This window comes from Parus major, chromosome 21 (genome assembly GCF_001522545.3).
Source record: "Parus major isolate Abel chromosome 21, Parus_major1.1, whole genome shotgun sequence".
Taxonomy (NCBI): domain Eukaryota; kingdom Metazoa; phylum Chordata; class Aves; order Passeriformes; family Paridae; genus Parus; species Parus major.
In genome coordinates, this window is record NC_031789.1 from 5457803 (window position 1) to 5475523 (window position 17721).

General features: G+C 44.9%; 2 protein-coding genes across 8 annotated transcripts in view; one reads left to right on the plus strand and one right to left on the minus strand.

Annotated features, from left to right (window-relative positions):
• The window catches only part of CDK11A (cyclin dependent kinase 11A), a 13697-nt gene extending 12945 nt beyond the window's left edge, over window positions 1-752 (plus strand). For all 5 annotated transcript variants that reach the window (XM_015648289.2, XM_015648292.2, XM_015648291.3 and 2 more), the window contains one exon: window positions 277-752. In XM_015648289.2, the coding sequence (XP_015503775.1) occupies window positions 277-369 (93 nt within the window). In that variant the 3' untranslated portion in view covers window positions 370-752. The remainder of the gene's footprint in view (window positions 1-276) is intronic.
• MMP23B (matrix metallopeptidase 23B) lies at window positions 407-17553 on the minus strand. 3 transcript variants are annotated; one of them, XM_033519281.1, is made up of 9 exons: window positions 12148-12189; window positions 9909-10313; window positions 8038-8156; window positions 6518-6657; window positions 5162-5329; window positions 4361-4525; window positions 4049-4159; window positions 3071-3197; window positions 407-2518 (listed from the first exon to the last, which is right to left on the minus strand). In XM_033519281.1, exons 2-9 carry the CDS (start codon window positions 9954-9956, stop codon window positions 2344-2346), a joined length of 1053 nt encoding a protein of 350 aa, XP_033375172.1. In that variant the 5' UTR covers window positions 9957-10313; window positions 12148-12189; the 3' UTR covers window positions 407-2343. The 3 variants fall into 3 exon arrangements, with proteins under 3 accessions (XP_033375172.1, XP_015503780.1, XP_015503781.1); XM_015648294.3 differs by lacking the exon at window positions 9909-10313 and having other exon boundaries at window positions 12148-17553; XM_015648295.3 differs by lacking the exon at window positions 12148-12189 and having other exon boundaries at window positions 9909-10839.
• Between the last annotated feature and the right edge of the window lie 168 nt (window positions 17554-17721).

The following is a 17721-nucleotide window of genomic DNA, read 5'->3' on the forward strand; positions in this document are numbered from 1 at the left end:
AGTTCATACTTATTTATACCCATTTTTTTATCTCTCTCATGCAGTCAGAAGTGGGTACAGGAACTAGCAACACTCAAACTGGTTTTAGCAATGGCAAATTTTGAAATAGCAATATTTAAAGATTATGAATAACCCAGCATGAACCTTAACTGTGACGCCACAAAATCAAACATTTCTCATCTTGAGATATTTTGATTATTTTTGTTGTTTAGATTTTTGGAGACATAAATGCATCTGCACAGCCCCTGATCAATTCTCTGTGCTTGGTTTTCACAGGGTGATGATGATCTGAAGGACACAGGTTTCCATCTGACCACCACAAATCAAGGAGCATCTGCTGCAGGACCTGGCTTCAGCCTCAAGTTTTGAACTCAACATGAAAAAGGCGGGGGGGAAAAAAAACCCACAAAGGAAAAAGAAGCACCATTCATGTGAGTGGGTTTCAGTGTCCCAGTTCTATTCTCTGCATCAGGGGCACCAGATCTTTTTCCCTGTGAAAAAAACACAGATTACCACAGATTCCAAGGCTTTTGTTTTATAAATCAATGTGGAGTTTAACTGCTGCATTCCATTAAAAGACTGGAGTTACCTGAAAACCCCAGGATCATCACAAGCTGTGACAAAGGACAACTTGAAATAACAGTCCTGGAACAGTTTGTTGTTTATTTTTAGAGGTTTTTTTGTTGAATTTTTTGTTTTGTTTTGTTTTCCTTGTAAATTTGTAGAATTAAAATAAATTTTCGATTGTTTAATAGTGTGAAGGATTTCATTGCTTCACATGCAACGAAGTGGGATGTTGGTGACAGTAAAGAGTTTATTTTTTATTTTAAGTAAATAAATTGTTTGTGTCTGAATATATTTGGGGCAAAAAGAAAAATTACAATTCTGAGATTTGTGTCTTGTTAACTTTGGAGAGAACTGGGCTGGGTTTGATACTCCCTGACCAGATATTTTTTTTTCTGTAAATGTATTTACAGTGGTGCAAAAAAAATTACTCTATTGTTTTATAAATCAAAAAGATTCAATATGGAGACTTGAAACTTTATTTTTTGTGATAGGTCTTTTTTTTAATATGCCCCTTTTCCATCCAGAGAAGAACTCGGCTTTAGTGGTTATGCAAGGCCACATTCCAGTCCTTTCTGGGGAAAGAGGAGTGGAGGAATCATTTTGGAATCTCATCCTCTGGAGCCCCTGATTTGTGAAGCTGTCACTTTGTTCTGGGAACAGGGAGATCTGGAAAACACCACATTTTCCTGCAACCACAGCTTGGCACCAGGCCAGTAAGGGATTAACTCAAATCCTAAACATTTTGTCAGTTTCAGTCCATTTTGGAGAGTTTTCCTGGGTAAAGGCTGTCAGGCTGGAATGTGAACGTGCTGCAGTTGTGGTGAGTTGGGAAAGCAGCCTGGTTGTTTTCCTGTTCCCCTCAGCCCTGAAGGGGAAACAGCTGAAATATTCCTGATTCCAGAAGCTTCCCCAGGAACCCACTGAAAAGCCAGAGTGCAGGGAAGCTCTGAAGGATTAAACCATGACCCCTCTGCATAGTTTGGCTATGGCATGGAATTGTTTCCTTCACAGCATCCCTGCCCCCAGCTTTGCCAGCCACTCCTGAGCTCTTTTCCAGCTGGATGTGGCACTTCTACCTCATCCTGAGGGAGGAGATCACCTCATCTCCCACAGGACCTCAAGGCTCAGATTCCACAAGGACCAAACTCTGAGCAGCTCAGACCTGTCAAGGACCAAGCTCTGAGCAATAAATGCATCTTGGGATAAGAGGAAAACCCTCAAACCACAGGAAAGAACTTGGGGAAAAAAGCTGTTTTGTGGATCCTTGAATTGGATGTGTTGGAACAGACAACTGAGGAGCAAAACAAGGTTTGTGTGATCCTCATCCTCCTGACAAGTGAAATAAAACTAGTATTAAGGCTTAGCCTTGTCATTTCTTCTACTGCAGTGCACCAGGATGTGAAAAATGGCAGGGAAACAGTTGGAGAATGTTAAACTTGACCTTTTCCTGCCATTCCACTGTCCCAGGGACTGCAGTAGAGTCTGCTCCTGGTTTGAAGCAGTTCATAGTGCCCCACACAGCTGCATCTGATGCTTTTCTTACCAAAAAAAAAGTTTTTTAATTCTTTGTTCAGCAAATGGTTGATAAATTCTTTAACATTAAAATTAATCTGGAAGAGTTTGACATTCCAGTAACCAGTCCCAGTCTCTTTTGCCCAAGGTGCTGAAGCAGCTGATGGAGAATTCAGTTGCACTACTGGAGATCAAATCTAAAATGCTGAAGAAACAACTGGAACCAGAAGGAGCAGGAACTGAAGGGCTCCTTCCAGGGTTGTGTCAGTGCTTCAGTCTGATTCTCCAGGAATAAGTAGTCAAGATTCTTTCTTTTTTCTTCACTATGCAAGTGTAAGTTCCTTCATTAATTGCATTTGCAATGATGCTCATGTGATCTTCATTTAGGGATAAATAACCTGGATATGAATATTCCAGAAGTTCCTTATCTTTATACCAGCTGTTAGAAGAAAAATAATGAAAATAAAACTAGATATTAGTTGTTTCTACTAATAAATTTTGATGAGTAAGTGTACAGATTTACCAAAACACAATTGAGTTTTACTCTTTATTTCAGGTGGATAACCAGGATTAACAGGGCATAATCATGCATAATTTTGGAGTTTGAATCTTGGAAAGTTGATGGAAAATTGATGGAAATTTGGGTCCTTGAGTCTAAACCAGCTCATGGATTTGAGCTAACCTAAATTTTAGATACATCCAGAACTTCTTCATACTTTAGTAACAGAAGTATACAGCATACCTGGCTGTATTCTGTTAGTAACAGAACCTGAAAGAATAATTTAAATTTTATGGTTTGTTTTTTTTTTTTCAGAATACAGCCAGGGAATTCGGCTTGGTAGTAGGAATTAGCTTTGTGCTATATATAAAAATTAGATTTTGAGCTGCAGATTATAAACTCCATTCTGCTTTACCCTGTTCTTGTCATTCTTCCTCATGGATTTCAGTATGCAGAGTTTCCTAAGGCCTGGGATAAGGACAGAGCACTTACTAGACTTTGCCTTTTTTATGAATGATCTTCTGCCCACAGCGGAAGGTGACATTCCTGCCCTCAGAAACTGTCTTGGTTTTGGTCCTTGATGGGGGCAGAGTGGGGGGCACTGTTGGAAATGGGAATTCTGTCCAGGGAGAGAAGGAAATGGCAGCAGTTAATGAGCTTCAGCCACCCCGAAATGCTTTCACAAAATTATCATTTAAGGAGCCTTCAAAGTATTAATTTAAAAGTCCCTCCTCTGAGCAGTTCTTGAATAGACAGATAACATGATTGATGTGTGACGATAAAAATTTTGTGGTGTGTAAACTGAGATGGATAAAAATCAAACTTGTCCCTTTCACAGCTTTGGAAGAGGACATGAACAGTCCAGTGTGTGAAAAGCCTGTGGAATATCTGGGTTTGTAATTATCTGATTACATTTCTCATTAATGTGGCCCAAAAAAAAACCCTAAAACTCTCTGTGCTGAAGAAGGAGGCACTGGTTATCCAGGATATCCCAAGGAGAGCAGTATTCATCTGAATTCAGTTCCACAGCTGCAGCAACTTGACCTAGTCCTGATAGTTCTTTATCTGGACCCAAAAAGGCTGGATAAGGTGATTAACATCATTTATATCCTGTTCTGGGGAGCAGCTCCAGTCCAGCTGTGCTGGAGATGTTTTTGTCTTGTTTCTGTCTCATCTCTGCCTCAGGACCTGCTCTGTAGCCCCTCTCTCTGCCTTGCTATTCCCTGGCTTAGCTAAACCAGAGGGGAATGGGACAGTTTTATGTTCCACTCCATAAATGTTTAATCATTCCTCATTACAAGCCTGGATCTGGACTCAGATATACAAGACACCATCTCTGTTGTGCTGCTTGGAGCTGGATCACTTGTGTCCACTGAATGATGAAATTAGCATCCTGCCTATCCCAGCCTCACTTTTACCTCCTCCCTCTGTACAGACCCCAGCCCAAATCCGAGAAAACTCTTTGGATACCATAGCAGAAGTCACAGATGGATGGGCAGTGCTTCTTCATCAGCTTCCTGCGCTTCTCACAGAAGCCTTTTTTTGCCCATACTGGGCACACAAATAACCTGTCCTTACACCCTGGAACAGGAGGAGATGAGGTGTTAGAGGGGTTGGGGGAGACTGAACAACCAGATATAGGTGAAATGTCAGGAAGAACAAGGTGGAGCTGGGATGGGGAACGATCCAAAGCAGGAGCACAACAGGAGGTGGAATGTGACACCACGATTGCTCCACAGCATCCAGTTGCCACTTTAGGCAAGGCCTGCAGAGTTTCCTCACCATAGAGCCTGTGGATTCCCCACACTTCATCCTGGGAAATGCTCTTTTTGCCCGTCAGGGTGGCATTGATGTGCATGAGGGCATTGGGGTTCAGCGAGTGCATGAGGCCCAGGGCGTGTCCAATCTCATGGGCTGCCACATGGACCAGGTCTGTCAGCCAAACCCCTGGGGGAAAGGAAAACCAGCTGGAATGGTGTTGTACAGTTGGTGTACAGCTCTGCTTTATCACACGATTCCTCCTGGTGAGGTGTAAAACCAGAGGAAGGATTTCAGCACTAGAACAGGCAACACTGCCCTAAGTTCCTATTCTCTGTAGCTGCTTGGGCCCAAATCAAGCCAATTATTCCCATGTGCTTCTAATTCCCAATAGCAGGACCCAGAGCAGTGCCAGGCTCCAGGAGAGCTGCAGTGTTTGACCCAGTGCAACACTGACCCTCCTCAGCTTCCTGCTCACTTTGCTCCCCACAGCCCTGAGCTGAAGAAATGGGGTTGGGAAGATTCCAGTCTGAAAGATGCTCTTGTTTGACCTCCACAGCCTGGAATCAAACTCAAGCCTCTTGGCAGCATCCAGCACATGGATTTTAACTGAAGGATGTGGTTGAGCTACCAAAGAATTTCACTAATTCAAATAATTCCAGCAAGAAGTGGCTGTGCCATCACACAGTTTGGGCTCCGGGCAGAGCAATAACAACTTCCAACCCCACAATAAAACTCCAACTGTTTCTGTCATAACTTTCCCAGATCAGGTAAATCCCAGACTAAAATCTATATCCCAGGCATTCCATGTGCTCCCTGTGTTACCTTTCTTCCAGCTGAACCTGGTGTTCCCCAGGATCCAATACTCATGGTCATCAAAGTGGATTTCTCCATGGGGTGGGAAGAAGGCATGGGCCAGTTCACCCGTGGTGCCATCAAAGCAGTGGTGGGTCAGAGACTCCAGGCAGTCTGTGTGGTTGATGGAGTAGAAACCTGTGGAAAAAGCAGCAGGTTGAGGGTGATCCATCAGGATCAGCCTGCCCAGGAAAACCCTGGGTCACTGGAAAGGTCTCTGATGGGATCCCAGGTGTTTTCCAGCCTCCACAAAAGGAAAGATAAATGCAAAGCAATTGTCAGGACTGATGCCAACACTCAGCCCTGTGCTGGCCCTGGATTTAGAGCTGTTTCCAAAGGACACAAATCAATTTGTGGTCCAGCAGAGAATGCTGAGCTCCTCTTGCAAGACCATGTGGAAATTATCTTTTTGAGAGAGAAGCTGGACAGAGCTGAAAACCCCTGGATTGTTCCATTTTGAACATAAATGAGCAGATGCCTTGGAGTCAGAGCTGCAGGAAGATCACAATGGATCCTGAATCCTTGGAACTGGGCACCTGGAGCTCCCACATAGTGGTAGGACAGACCCCAGGGAGCCTCATCACGTCCTGCAGCACCAGAGGGAAACATGTTATGAAATGAGGGTGAATCTGCTGGGCCATTGGCACAAGGAATCTCTGCTTCACACTCAGAAATCCCAGGAAAAATTGACAGGGATTGAGCAGAAAATGCCTCAGCACTGAACTTTTCTAGGCCCCAGGAAATTCAGAAACAGCTACAGAGCCGTGGAGGGGAAGAGGGAAGGGACGGAACAGTGACTGCTCCAATAGGATTAGCAAAAGGGAGACTGAACCCAGTCAAGTGAAGCAGCGTGAACCCCTAACCTGTTCTGTGGCTCTTTGTGAGCCTGGGTGTGTCACTCCACCTTCCAACATTCAGTTTACCCATCCATGGAGTAAGAGTCTGTGGATTCAATTCTTATTCTCCTGTAGCTTTCCCCACCTGTGTCTTCTTATTCTCCCATGGCTTTCCCTATCTGTGGGATTCCATCCCAGCAGCAGAATTTGAGGGTTCATTTTTGGCAAATGCCTGAAGCTTCCCGACCACCAGATTCACAAGAAGTGCTAATTGTGACATTAAGATTTCCTTGAGCAGACAGAAGTAGTTTTTCTTTGCCTGGCTAAAGGCAAAGGACACCCCAAACCTTATCCAAGAGGCCCTGCTGAGTCCACGCAGCATAGGGATGCTCTCCTGCCTCCCAGATTCTGGATTACACACTGGAATTGCTGGAATTCACACACACCACAGCTCCCTGCCCCAAAGCAGGACCCCATGGCGGGGACTTACCGATTTTGAGGTCACTGGGGAGGTGCCGTGGGACCTCCCTGAAGCTGAATGGGGACACCTCGCTCCACATGCGGAATGCAGCTGCCAGCCCCCGGCGCGTGTCCCTGGCGCTCAGGAGGTTCCTCGGGAAGGACAGGATCCTGCAGGGACACACAGGACACCCTCAGGAAAATGCCATTCCTTCCTCAAACATCTGCAGGCTCTCAGGACTGCTTCAGTCAACTACTCTGGTGTTTCACAAACTCCCTGCAGGAGGTTGGAATCAGGAGTAGCTTGAGCTGGATGTTAACAATATTTAATCACCCCCCCAGAGGGGTGAATTAATTCCTGATATTCTTTACAATAGAATGAGAATGTAGTTCTGGACTAACTACAGCTTTTGTTCCTCCTCTTCAGCACAAGTTCTCTTGGAAAATTGTTTTTATCCTGGTCTATCCCAGTCTGTTGCTAGAAGAAGAGCTGCATTCCAACAGCAGGAAATTCTTGTTCCTCACCCTTGGGCTCCAGTGGATGTGGATATTCCACTGGTGTGGGATACTCTCAGGAAGAACTTTTTAAAAAGTTCCAAAGAATATAAAAGGTTTGATGGGAAAACAAGTTCTTTGCTTAGAAAAAAAATGTACAGGGAAAGAAGTTCTTTCCTTTGGAAAAAATCTATAGAGAAAGAAGTTATTTCCTATGAAACAAATTCTCATTACTTAGGACAGAGACTCAAGAGATGTTTTTGCTTAGGCCACAGGGCAAACTGTGGGAAACTCATGGTGCAGACTGGCAGAAGCCCTCCTTGGGCCACGAAAATGCAGATGTCTCCCAGGAACTTACTTCATCCCACAGGAAAATCTGCATTCAGGGAACTGCTTCAAGTGCAGTAACTGGGAAAAGCTGGGCATATTCTCTATCCCTCTGGGATGGTTTTCAGCTATGCTGATTATGCTCTCCCCTTGCACATCCTAAAGGGAGCAGAAGGTTTCGTACCAAGCCAGTCTCTTTGTGAGGGCAAACCTGGGCAGTGAAGGCTCTCATGAGGCTGAGCCTGTTTGGAATGAGCAGGAAGGGAAGGAGCAGAGCCTTCCCTCACCATGGAATTGTAAACAAGGGCTTTTTATTGTGTATTTGTCAGTAGACTTTTCCCAAAGAGAAAGGAGAGACACTGCTAAAATCCGTTGGCGCTAAGAGCCCAGAAATCCTGAGATCACCTTTCAACAGTGATTGCCCTTGGTGATGATTTAAGTTCATACTGAACTCTTAAAAAAACTCACCAGGATAACAGAATTAATCCTCAATCACGACCTTCTGAGGGAGGTCCCTGTTGTGGGGAGCCTGACTCCACCCTGAACAGTTTTACTCCAGTGAGAGGTGCAGCGTTTGTCAAAATATTCCTGCTTTGGAGTGGCTTTAGCAGCTCTCCCTGCCCTGGCCCATGGCTCAGCAAAAGCCACAGGGCCACGATCCAAAGCCATTTGATACAGCAGGAAAATTCAGGCCCCTGGATCACTTTTGGGGCTGATTCCAGGCCTTACTTGTAGGTGAGGTTGAAGTGGTCCCACTTGAGGTGGCCTGGGGTGATCGTGTATCGCCTGCTCCGCGCCGCAGGCCGAGGAGGAGATGGGATGAGCAGAGCTGAGCCCAGGACATCTTCCTTAAAGACAAAACAGGAGCTTGGAGGAGATAAGAGAGACTCCAGGACAGTTGATGCCTTAAGATTTTAGCCTTTATATTTTTCAAATTCTGTAGTACATTAATGCAGCGCTCTACACTCCACACACAGTGTGAGCTGCTGTCTTCACATTTTGTTAGACACAACAATTCCACGCCAGGCCTGGAATCAAGGACACCTCACTGCCTCAGGCCCCACAAAGTATAAACAAAAGTGAATTGTGGGGGAGAACCGGGGTAAATTACTTCATTACCTGAAGCTGTAATTGGAGGACTAACTCCTAATATTTAAATGGACCAAACACATAATAGTGTGAAAAACTGGTGACCATCGTCCATCTTGGGTATAGCCCCTCTGAGGTTTTTCACTGCCCAAGGTGTGCCTATTGAAGACCTTTAATAAATCCCTACTTTATTCTCTTAACCTTATCCAGCCTCTTTTCTAGGCAGCCACTCCAAGGCATCACAGTGTAAAATAAAAAACTAGATGGAGCAGGACACCTGGGGCCGGGGAGCACCACTACTTCTGCCTGAGGGTTATCCAAGAGATGAGACCGATCCTGCATCATCCCAAAAAAGCCCCTCTCCTTTTGGAGAGCAGAAATGAGGCCTCAGAAGGCTTCTGGCCACAGTAAGTACTGCAGCTCTGCCTGGAAAGTTTTCATTTCCTCTCCTCTTTGCCGTCACTCCCCAGCCTCACCACAGAAGAAATGTTAACTTGGAGAAATCAGTAAAACAGGCAACTCTTTGTGCAGGGAGCTCTTTCAGAGAGCTCTGAAATGCCTTCAAAGTAAACAGAAGCCCTGGAAAACCTGGAGTGCCCTTAAAGCATCGAAGAGCAAAAGACATTGAATTTTGTGACACATCTGACTGCAGCTAGAAAAGCCTTTTAGTAGCTGGAGGGAAACAAATGGGACCCAGTGTGTTTTTTTGTAAGTCTTCCAGTTCTGTTTCCCCTTTTTGGGGCTAAGACACTGAAAATCTCTGGGCTCCAGAGGCACCAAGGCACTTCCCTAGAGCCAGAGACAGTGGCCATGGTACAGAAGGTGCAGCAAGATCCTCTGTCCAGCCTCACAGCACATTCCACAGGCAGCAGGAGCTGTCTGCAATTTCCTCATGGAAGAAATGAGGCCCTGAGAGCCAAAAACCCACATCCTTTGTGTCACAAGAGTAGACAAGAGGCCTGAGGTGACAGCTCTGCATCCTGCCTGAAGCACAAGCACCTTTCCACAGCTTGAAGAGGCTGGAAACCTTCTCCTGACCAAGTCTGACAGCCCTTTTCCTTCCATCCTGACCCAATCTCAGCACCTTTCTTTCTTAACAAGGGCAGATTTGAGTGTTTCCTGCAGCTGAAACTAGCACCAGCTTTGTGAGGACCACAATGGGATGGAGCTGGGAGCCAACATCTCCCTGCTGGCTGCAGATTTTGGCAGGATTTGGATCACATTTTTGGGTTCACTCAGCTCAAGGCCTTGCCCTTTCCTCCTCGGGCACATGGGCTCTCATCCCTCTCCATCCCCTGTGGGTTTTATCTCTGATTTTAATCTGACAGCCACATTTCCCTGGATAAAAAAGGAAAATTTTGCCTCCTTTTAAGCAGAACAGGCAAGGTGAAGGAGCTGAAAGAGGAGCCTGGAGAAGATCAGCTCATAATTACAGGATAATCAGATATTTTCCCCTTTTGTTTTTCTCACAGTTCTTTCAAGTAGAGGAGAATTATGCAAATACTTCCCACCTTTGTTTTCTCCAGGATCCCGTGCCAGGATTGGTGCTGGTTACACATTCATTCATCCTGGCATCAGGATTCCTGGAAATTCTGTCAGGCTCCAGAAGACTCTGACTCAGGAGACGTGTTAACTTCATGCTGGGGTGAGTGAGGTGTTGACACTCCTCAGGATTTCTCTGTCCTTGTGCTGGGTGTTCTGACAAAGGCAGGACACTCTGGATTTGCTTTCCAGCCTCCACAATCCACCCCACTGCTGTTGCCATTCCTGGTTTCTGGAGCTCAGGGAGCAGTTTGGCTCCTCTGGCTGTTAAATTCCAGCACAGGGGAATCCTGAGCTCTCCCAGTCCCTTGGGCACCAGCAGAGAACAATTCCAGCCAGAAGGAGCCTGCTGGCTTCTCCTCCTGCAAGGAAAACTGCAGCCCCAGGGGAGAAAAATGATTGTATTTTCTGTAACTACTGAGAATAAAAGCTTGAAGCCATTAGTGCTGAGCAAACAAAATGAAAAATTAAAATAATGTGTCACTTCTCCTCAAAATCCAAACCAGAGTGATCAGAGCATCAATCACTGCTGGATCAAAGGAGGTGCAGGGGTTTTTGCTCAAACCTCCTTCCTGGGGTCTGTTCTCCTCAAGTCTCTGATTTTGCCACCACTGGGGCAACAAAGATGCTTTTAATTAACAAAAAGTGTTGCAAAATTAATCGGGGAATGGTGGGGAACCATCCAAAGGTTGCAGCTCAGGTGTGGGGTTCCGACACAGTCAGAAAACCACAGCACAGTTTGGATCAAAGGATCTGTCTGGATGACAAATATCCAGGATTTTGAGGCTACCCAGAACTGAAAAGTTCAGACACTCCCAGGAAGAAACCCAGTGAGCTGTGGGTTAAGGTCTCAAATACTCCAAATGTTCTGGAAGGGTATGTATTCAATTCTCTCTCAACAACATATATATATATATATATACACACACATATATATACATATATATATACACACACACACATATATATATTATATATAATAAATAATATATAAAATATAAATTATATATATAAACTGAAAATTTAAAATATATGTATGAAGGGAGACACTGGCCAACAGCCCTGTTCTGAATTATTCACCCTGTGCACTCAGACCTCCAGTAATTTACTTCATTCAGCTGTAATGACTGTAATGAATTCCCTTCTCCCTCCCAGCCATGCAGTTCCCCTCAAGTCAAACAGCAACATCACTCTGAATTAGGAGTACTTAATAACAACCTGAGCATGTGATGCAAATGAGGGGGAAGTGCCAGGATGTTCATATACACAAAAACCAGAAGAGGATGTACCTAAAGATTCTTTTTTTATAAGATTAAAGGCTAAAATTAAGCTGAAGGAGAAACTGAAGGTGAGCTTCTGGGAGCCCCAGGGCTCTCCCAAAGCTCCCCCTGGATTCAGTGTATCCCATGGAGGGATGGACTCCAAAAAGGCGCAGCTGGGATTTCTGCAGTTCCAGTTTGGATCCCACACCACAAGCCCTGGAGTGCAGGGAGGCTCAGCCCAGCCTCAGAAATCCCAAACCAGGCAATGCCACATCACCCTCGGCTGGGAAAGCAGAAAAGCCACAGGAGCAGCTAAAGCTCCAAGGAAAAACTCCTTTTTTCCTTGGAGCTTTTCCTTCTTAGAATTCCCTGTTTGCTTCTCTTAGGCTGCACCCACAGCTCCAACCACCTGATTCCACTGGGGTGCACAATTATCTTTTGGGATCCTTTGCAATGAGGGGTTCCAACAGTCCTGAATACATCTTGATGGCTTTACAGATGTTTATCTGGTTAGATATTTTTTATCTATAGATACATTGTTCTATTTAGATTTACATATAGATTTATTTATAACCATTTATTTAGATTAGTGATTTAGAGAATTATCTAGTTAGATAGTTATCTATTTAGATATTTTTTATCCATAGATCTATTTAGATCTATTTGTCTATAGACTGAGATCTATTTATCTATTTAGATTAGAGATTTATAGATTTATCTAGTTAAATATTTATATTTTTAGATCTATTTAGATCTATTTGTATATATTTAGCTATTTAGATCTGTTTATCTATAGACCTATTGGGTATATTTACCTATTTAGATTAGATACTTGTCTACCTATTTAGATATTTAGATTTCAGCCTCTAACCAGAACACACCTGCACCTCTCTTTGATACCCCACTCCCCTCCCAGGCATTTGAGGATCAGACCCCTTCTCCTCACCTGAATTTCATGAACTGCAGCTCCAGCTGGATATTTCACAAACACCAGCAAAACCAGCACAGGGAACAGACACAAAAACCCCACTGTGGTTCTCCAGCCACTGCTCTTTTTCTTCTCCAGGGACAAGGAGCTTTTCCTTCTGCCTGAAGAAAGTTGTTCAGCCTGATCCATGTTGTTCTTGAGGAGTTTTTGGGACAAGCACTCAAGATATTCCCTTCACAGAACGCATCTGTAATCCTTGAGCTCACATTTGGACCATTTGTGAGCAGCCATGCAGCTACTGCCAGAGCTGTGCACAACCAGGGGAGTTTGAAAAAGCTCTAAAAAAAAAAAAAATTAAAAAAGAAGAAGAAAAAAGTAGACTTTACATTAAGCCTCTTTCCAATGTGGCAAAGATTCTCTCAGGCTCTGCCAAGTGGGATTGTGTTACTGCAGCTGAAATTTGGGCTGGCGGAGGAGCAGCAGCAAAGTGAAACAAGCTGGGGTGGACATGTACTCTTCTCTTTAACTGTGTGAGCAACACAAGGCAAATCTGCAGTTGTCAGCTTTAGTAATAAAAAAAAAAAACAAACCAAAAAACAAAACGAAAAAACCCCACAACAAACCACAGGGGGAGGAGGCAGCAAAAGGAATCCAGAAGGGAGACATCACCCCCTTGGAATGTGTCATTGGGGATGCTCTACATCATTTGTCATGGGCTGGGGCTGTCCTCAGGATGAAAAATGAGATGCTGGGAGAGCAGTCTGGGCTTTCTGCTTGGGAAACTTGGGAGTTTACAAATTCATACAAAAGTAAACACCAGCCCCTCTTCCATCAAACTTGGCTGGGGATCTGCAAGTTTCTGGTGTGCTTGGGTTATTGAGTATTTTCAGGCCACTCTTGTTTTGGAGGACTGGCTTGGAGGGGTTTGTCAGCTTGTCTTCAGCTGGCAGGTTCTTTGAGGCATCTCCAAGCTCCAGGCAAGAATCGATTCAAGGCTTTTCGAGAAAGCTCACTCAGAAATTCTCAGGTTTCCAGAGACAGCTTCACTTTTCTGTCTGGTCCTGAAGTGGGGTGAACTCAACCCCAGCTCAGGACCAGACAGAGGAAAAAGAACTCTGCAAGCTCCCATTCCCACCAGCAAATGCTGGGGAGGGAGAAGGTCATGTAAAAATTCATTAGGGGCATCTGAGACATTTGAAAGTTTTCAGAAAAGCCTTGTAATTTTAATAATAAAAAGTGTTTTAATTGGAATTTTTTCCACCCTAGTTCATAATCAAGCCTGCAACATTTTATTAGTTTCATATATTTTCAGCCTAAAGCTGGCCTGGAGCTTTTAAACAACTCAGGATAAATGAGTCTGGGTGTAGAATTTCATGAACATTTTCAATTCTCACCAAGAAAAAACACCACGAAGTGCAGCAGTGGTTCAGACCCCAGGAGAAGGACAGGATAAGGAGTAACAGGCAAAGAAACAAGGGACAGAATTACAAAGGGAAGCTGAGAGCAGGAGGAAGAGCAGAAAGCAGGGTCTAGGACTCTCCCTCCTGTGGAATTGGCTGCCCTCAGCTGCTTGCTGCAGCTTTCTAGGGATGATTCCTCCTTCCTCAGGAGCACCACTGGCAGAAGGAATGTCCCTGTGCATGACTGTAAAAGTCCTGCATTTGGAGCTCGAAATAGATGCAAATGCAGCCCTGTTTGTGGTTTGAGCTGCAATCACAGCACCAAGGGAGAAACTCAACTGATCTATGCCTTGAGTGCCCAAATTCTCAAAATTTCTTTTAGAGCCTGCAGATGAGAACTGAAAGGCTGATTGAGAGACGAGCCTTGAAGGAAAAACCTGCCTCGGAATGGGGCTCCAGACCTCCAGCCAAGAGCTCTTCTCCAGTAAGGCAGCACTGGCTTGCAAGAAAAATATTTTTATCAAACACAGAGCTGGAAGAACATTGAGTTTCAGTCACGGAACAGCTTTAAGTGCCTCTCCCAGAGCCAGGAGGACTCGGCAGTGCTGGAGAGAGACATTAATTTATGCTCTGCACACCCACTTCTCCTCCTGCCGGAGCAGCCTGGTCCCTTGGGGCAAGTGAATGTCCCCCAGTCCAGACTCAGGGCAGAACTCCCCAGCAGCTCCTTGGACAGGCTCAGAGCAGGTGAAGAGATTTGCCTGAGGTCAATGTGGAATCTGTCAGAACAGGAACCTGAAACCCTCCAGGCACCCACTCAGTGTCTTATTTTTGTGGCACTCATTTTTGTGAAGGGGAGCAGAAGAACCCAAGCTTTAAAGATTGGGGACTCACAATCTCCAAGCATTGTCTGAGGGAGCCAAAAATTTCCTTCATAATATAAAGAAGGTAAAAGTTTTTGTGAAATACATCTCAGCACAGCTGAGTGCACAAAGCTTTAGTAAAGTGCATTTTTAGGACCTCACTGTTCCTGAATACTTCTCCATACAACTACTAAGGGTCAGCATAGCCAAGAAAACCCTTTTCCATGAGTCACGGAACGATTCTGAATGAGAAGAGACCGTGCTGCACATGATCTGTTTTATCTTGTGCTGGCTGACTGGGAATCTTAGGCTGCAGAGATGATTCACAACCACCGTGACATTTTAGGATCCTGCTCCCCTTCAGGTGATCCCTGGGTGGATCAGAAAGCAGAGTTTCTTGGAAAGCACTTTGCCTTCTCTCCCCGCATCCACTGTGCCCATCTACACCAAAATTCAGCACATCCAACCCCACAAAACCCCTGGCTGCAGGAAGCTTTCAAAATGATTAAAGTTCAAGCCAAATATTTGCTGAGAAACCAGCTCAGCATTGAGGCCAAGACAAACTTCGTTTTTTAGGGAAACGAGAGTCAGATGAGGAAAGGACTCGGGACTCCCAGATACAGCTCATGGAGCTGAGGGAGCCTCAGGAGCTCCTTGCTGTGCACGCCAGCAATGCTCCTGACAAAGTCCCTGCTCCTCTGGAGCCACCAGAATCCTTGCTGACACTGCTGGAAATACACCCCATTCTTCACCAGGCAGCTGCTGGTGCATCTCCAGAGTTCTGATGAATTTGAGAGGTTCTGGAGCATGGATATTTGGTTTGGACTCCAGGCAGAATCTGTCATGCTGACTATATTTGGGCAGCAGAAACATTCCTGGCACTGGTTTCTGTCTCAAAGCAGTGGAACTCATGACACCGAGGGAATCCATGTGATATAACAGGGAAAGGGGAGCAGGGAAGGGCACAGAACTGACTCTGCTTTGTCCTCCCCGGATTCTCCTTTGTAGGGAGCTGGGATTTTCCGAGCCAACATCCAGGGATGCACATCCCGAGCTCTGGGAAGCAGCAGGCTCCGAGCAGCTGTCAGGAGGGAAGGAATGGTGAATAAAGTTGCATAAAACCCACAATGCACAAGGAGAGGCCTTGGGAACAGAAAGCTCGGGATCATTTGCACAACACGATGCAACCCCCTCATTCCATCACCTCAGCTTTGCTCTTTTCACTCAGTTGCTGAAATGTTTGGCTTAAAGCAGGGCTGTGCCTAACACACAACACATGGCTCCCTTCCCCAGGGCAGCCTTTAGCTCAGAAATACTTTATTTTTTTTAACCTTTATGGATTATTCTTAGCATTTCTTTTTCCTTTGTTCAGCCTCCTTTAAATGTTTTTTTTTCAGCACAATTTTCAGTATCTCCACTTAATTTCTCAGGACACTGGCACTGCTTCATCCCAGTCCCCAAAATAACACAAACCCAACAAATATTACAGCAAAACCTGTCCTAAGAGGTGCTACAGACAGAACCACCATCAGTGCTGGGAGTGGAGCTCTCTGACTGTCCCAAAGGAACCTCACCTCTCATGAAATCTCTGTTTATTCATGGATAAGAGCCTTATCATTGGATAAGTTTTGTTCCTTGTCATTGGAACAAAACACCACCATCAGCTTCCCCTGTTGTGACTGAGAATTCTGCATGGAAGTGGGAAAAGGAGAAGGACCCAAAATCCGATGGCTCGAGGCTCCAGGATCAGGATGTCATCTGCAGGGAATGTGATTTACCACAGAACAGCTCCTCCTTGGCCCATGTGAAAGGAATCAGGAAAACCTCACACAGCCCTCCCTTCAAAAAGCACTTAGAGATTTTGCCCTTCAGCTCCCAACTTGGGGGGAAAAGAAAATAAAACCAACAACCCAACATTCCTGCATGGTTCCTGTGGGAATGGCACTGAAAATTTGTGCTTTTTCTGTGCGTCATGGGCTAAAAAAAGGGTTTTGTGTGCTGTAAGAGGGAGCAATGCTCCCCAGGGAGAGGGAGAACAGGAATGTTTGGGGTCTAAAGAGAATTCTCCCACTTTCTACCTTGCAGCCCCTCGTGATCAGCATCTGCTGATGTTCCTAGAAAAATCCATGGTCTGATGAACAACAAATGAACTGAAAACAGCTCCAGCTGGCAGAGAAAAAGGAATATTTTGCTTAATTGTCAGTTTGAGCTGCTGCTCATAGAAGTGCTGCACTGCCCTGACCCAGGCAGGTGCTCAGCACTGCAGTCCTGACCACGGGGAGCAGAAATCTGGGAATGAAATGAGGGAGAAAGGTTTCACAAAACACAGATAATGAACTAAGAACTGCACCCTGGGTGGGGATACTTTTGTCTCTGCTCTCTGTTGGAATGTATTAATAACCTATTTTTAATTGTATTATGCCACTTGTGGGTGGACCAATCCTCTTGAAATCCTGGGAGAAGCACAAATAACATAAAGGAGAGATGGGTCCATTATCTGACTCTGCTTTGCAACAAAAATCTCCCTCTCTTTTCTACCTCAGTCTCACATTCTCTGTAAAATACAGCTTTGGCCACACTTCCAAACTAAAAGATTTGGAAACCAAGTTTTGTACCAAGTTTGAAAGGAGCTGACGTGTTAAAATTGAAGTTGTACACCAGAAAAACCTGGGGATATCTAAGGCCCAGAGCTGCATCCAAGAGATGGCAGAAGTCCCAGGAGCATCTCTGCAGGGGACCCATCCAAGTCTCCTTTTTGGGAGACCAGCTGGTCACAAACATCGAGCAGAAAGCTTCTCATTAAGCACACCAATTAACAAAGGGCGATATTTGCCTTTAAAGGAGCACTGCCCACTGCTCTGGCATCTCCTTCCCTCCCTACGGCAGCAGGAACTTCTGTGTTCTATAACCAGCAAGAAATCCAAAATGCAGCAAGAAATCCAAAACACAGCAAGAAATACAACAGCAAAAGGGTAGAAAAGGACAAAAAGGGGAGGAAAATCTTCCCCCAGCTCTCCCGTCTCAGGATCTCTCAGCAGATTTGATGCAGGTTTATCAAGGAATATAAAGCAGAACTTTCTTCCCTCTTCCAAAGCCTGAGCTGAGCCTGGCATGGGGGGAAAAGTTTGCCAAAAACATTCTTGGCACAAAGGGGCACCTGCTGCCTTCTCTGCCACCTCTTGAATTTAAAAAAGATAAAACATAAAACTGAGGGAGCTCTTCCTTCCCTTCAAAATCTCTTTTCATTAGACAGAAAAGAAAAAAAAAATTTTTTTAAACAACTTCAGTTTTCTGCAACAGCTGCACAGCTTGGAAGTCAAAGACTGCAC

Excerpts from the sequence above, each read along its gene's own strand:
- MMP23B (XM_015648294.3), bottom strand. The coding sequence starts at position 12,318 with ATGGATCAGGCTGAACAACTTTCTTCAGGCAGAAGGAAAAGCTCCTTG. Across the intron at positions 6,658-8,037 it reads CACTTCAACCTCACCTACAA|GATCCTGTCCTTCCCGAGGA; the intron begins GTAAGGCCTGGA and ends GTGTCCCTGCAG. Across the intron at positions 5,330-6,517 it reads CCCCAGTGACCTCAAAATCG|GTTTCTACTCCATCAACCAC; the intron begins GTAAGTCCCCGC and ends CTTTTTCCACAG.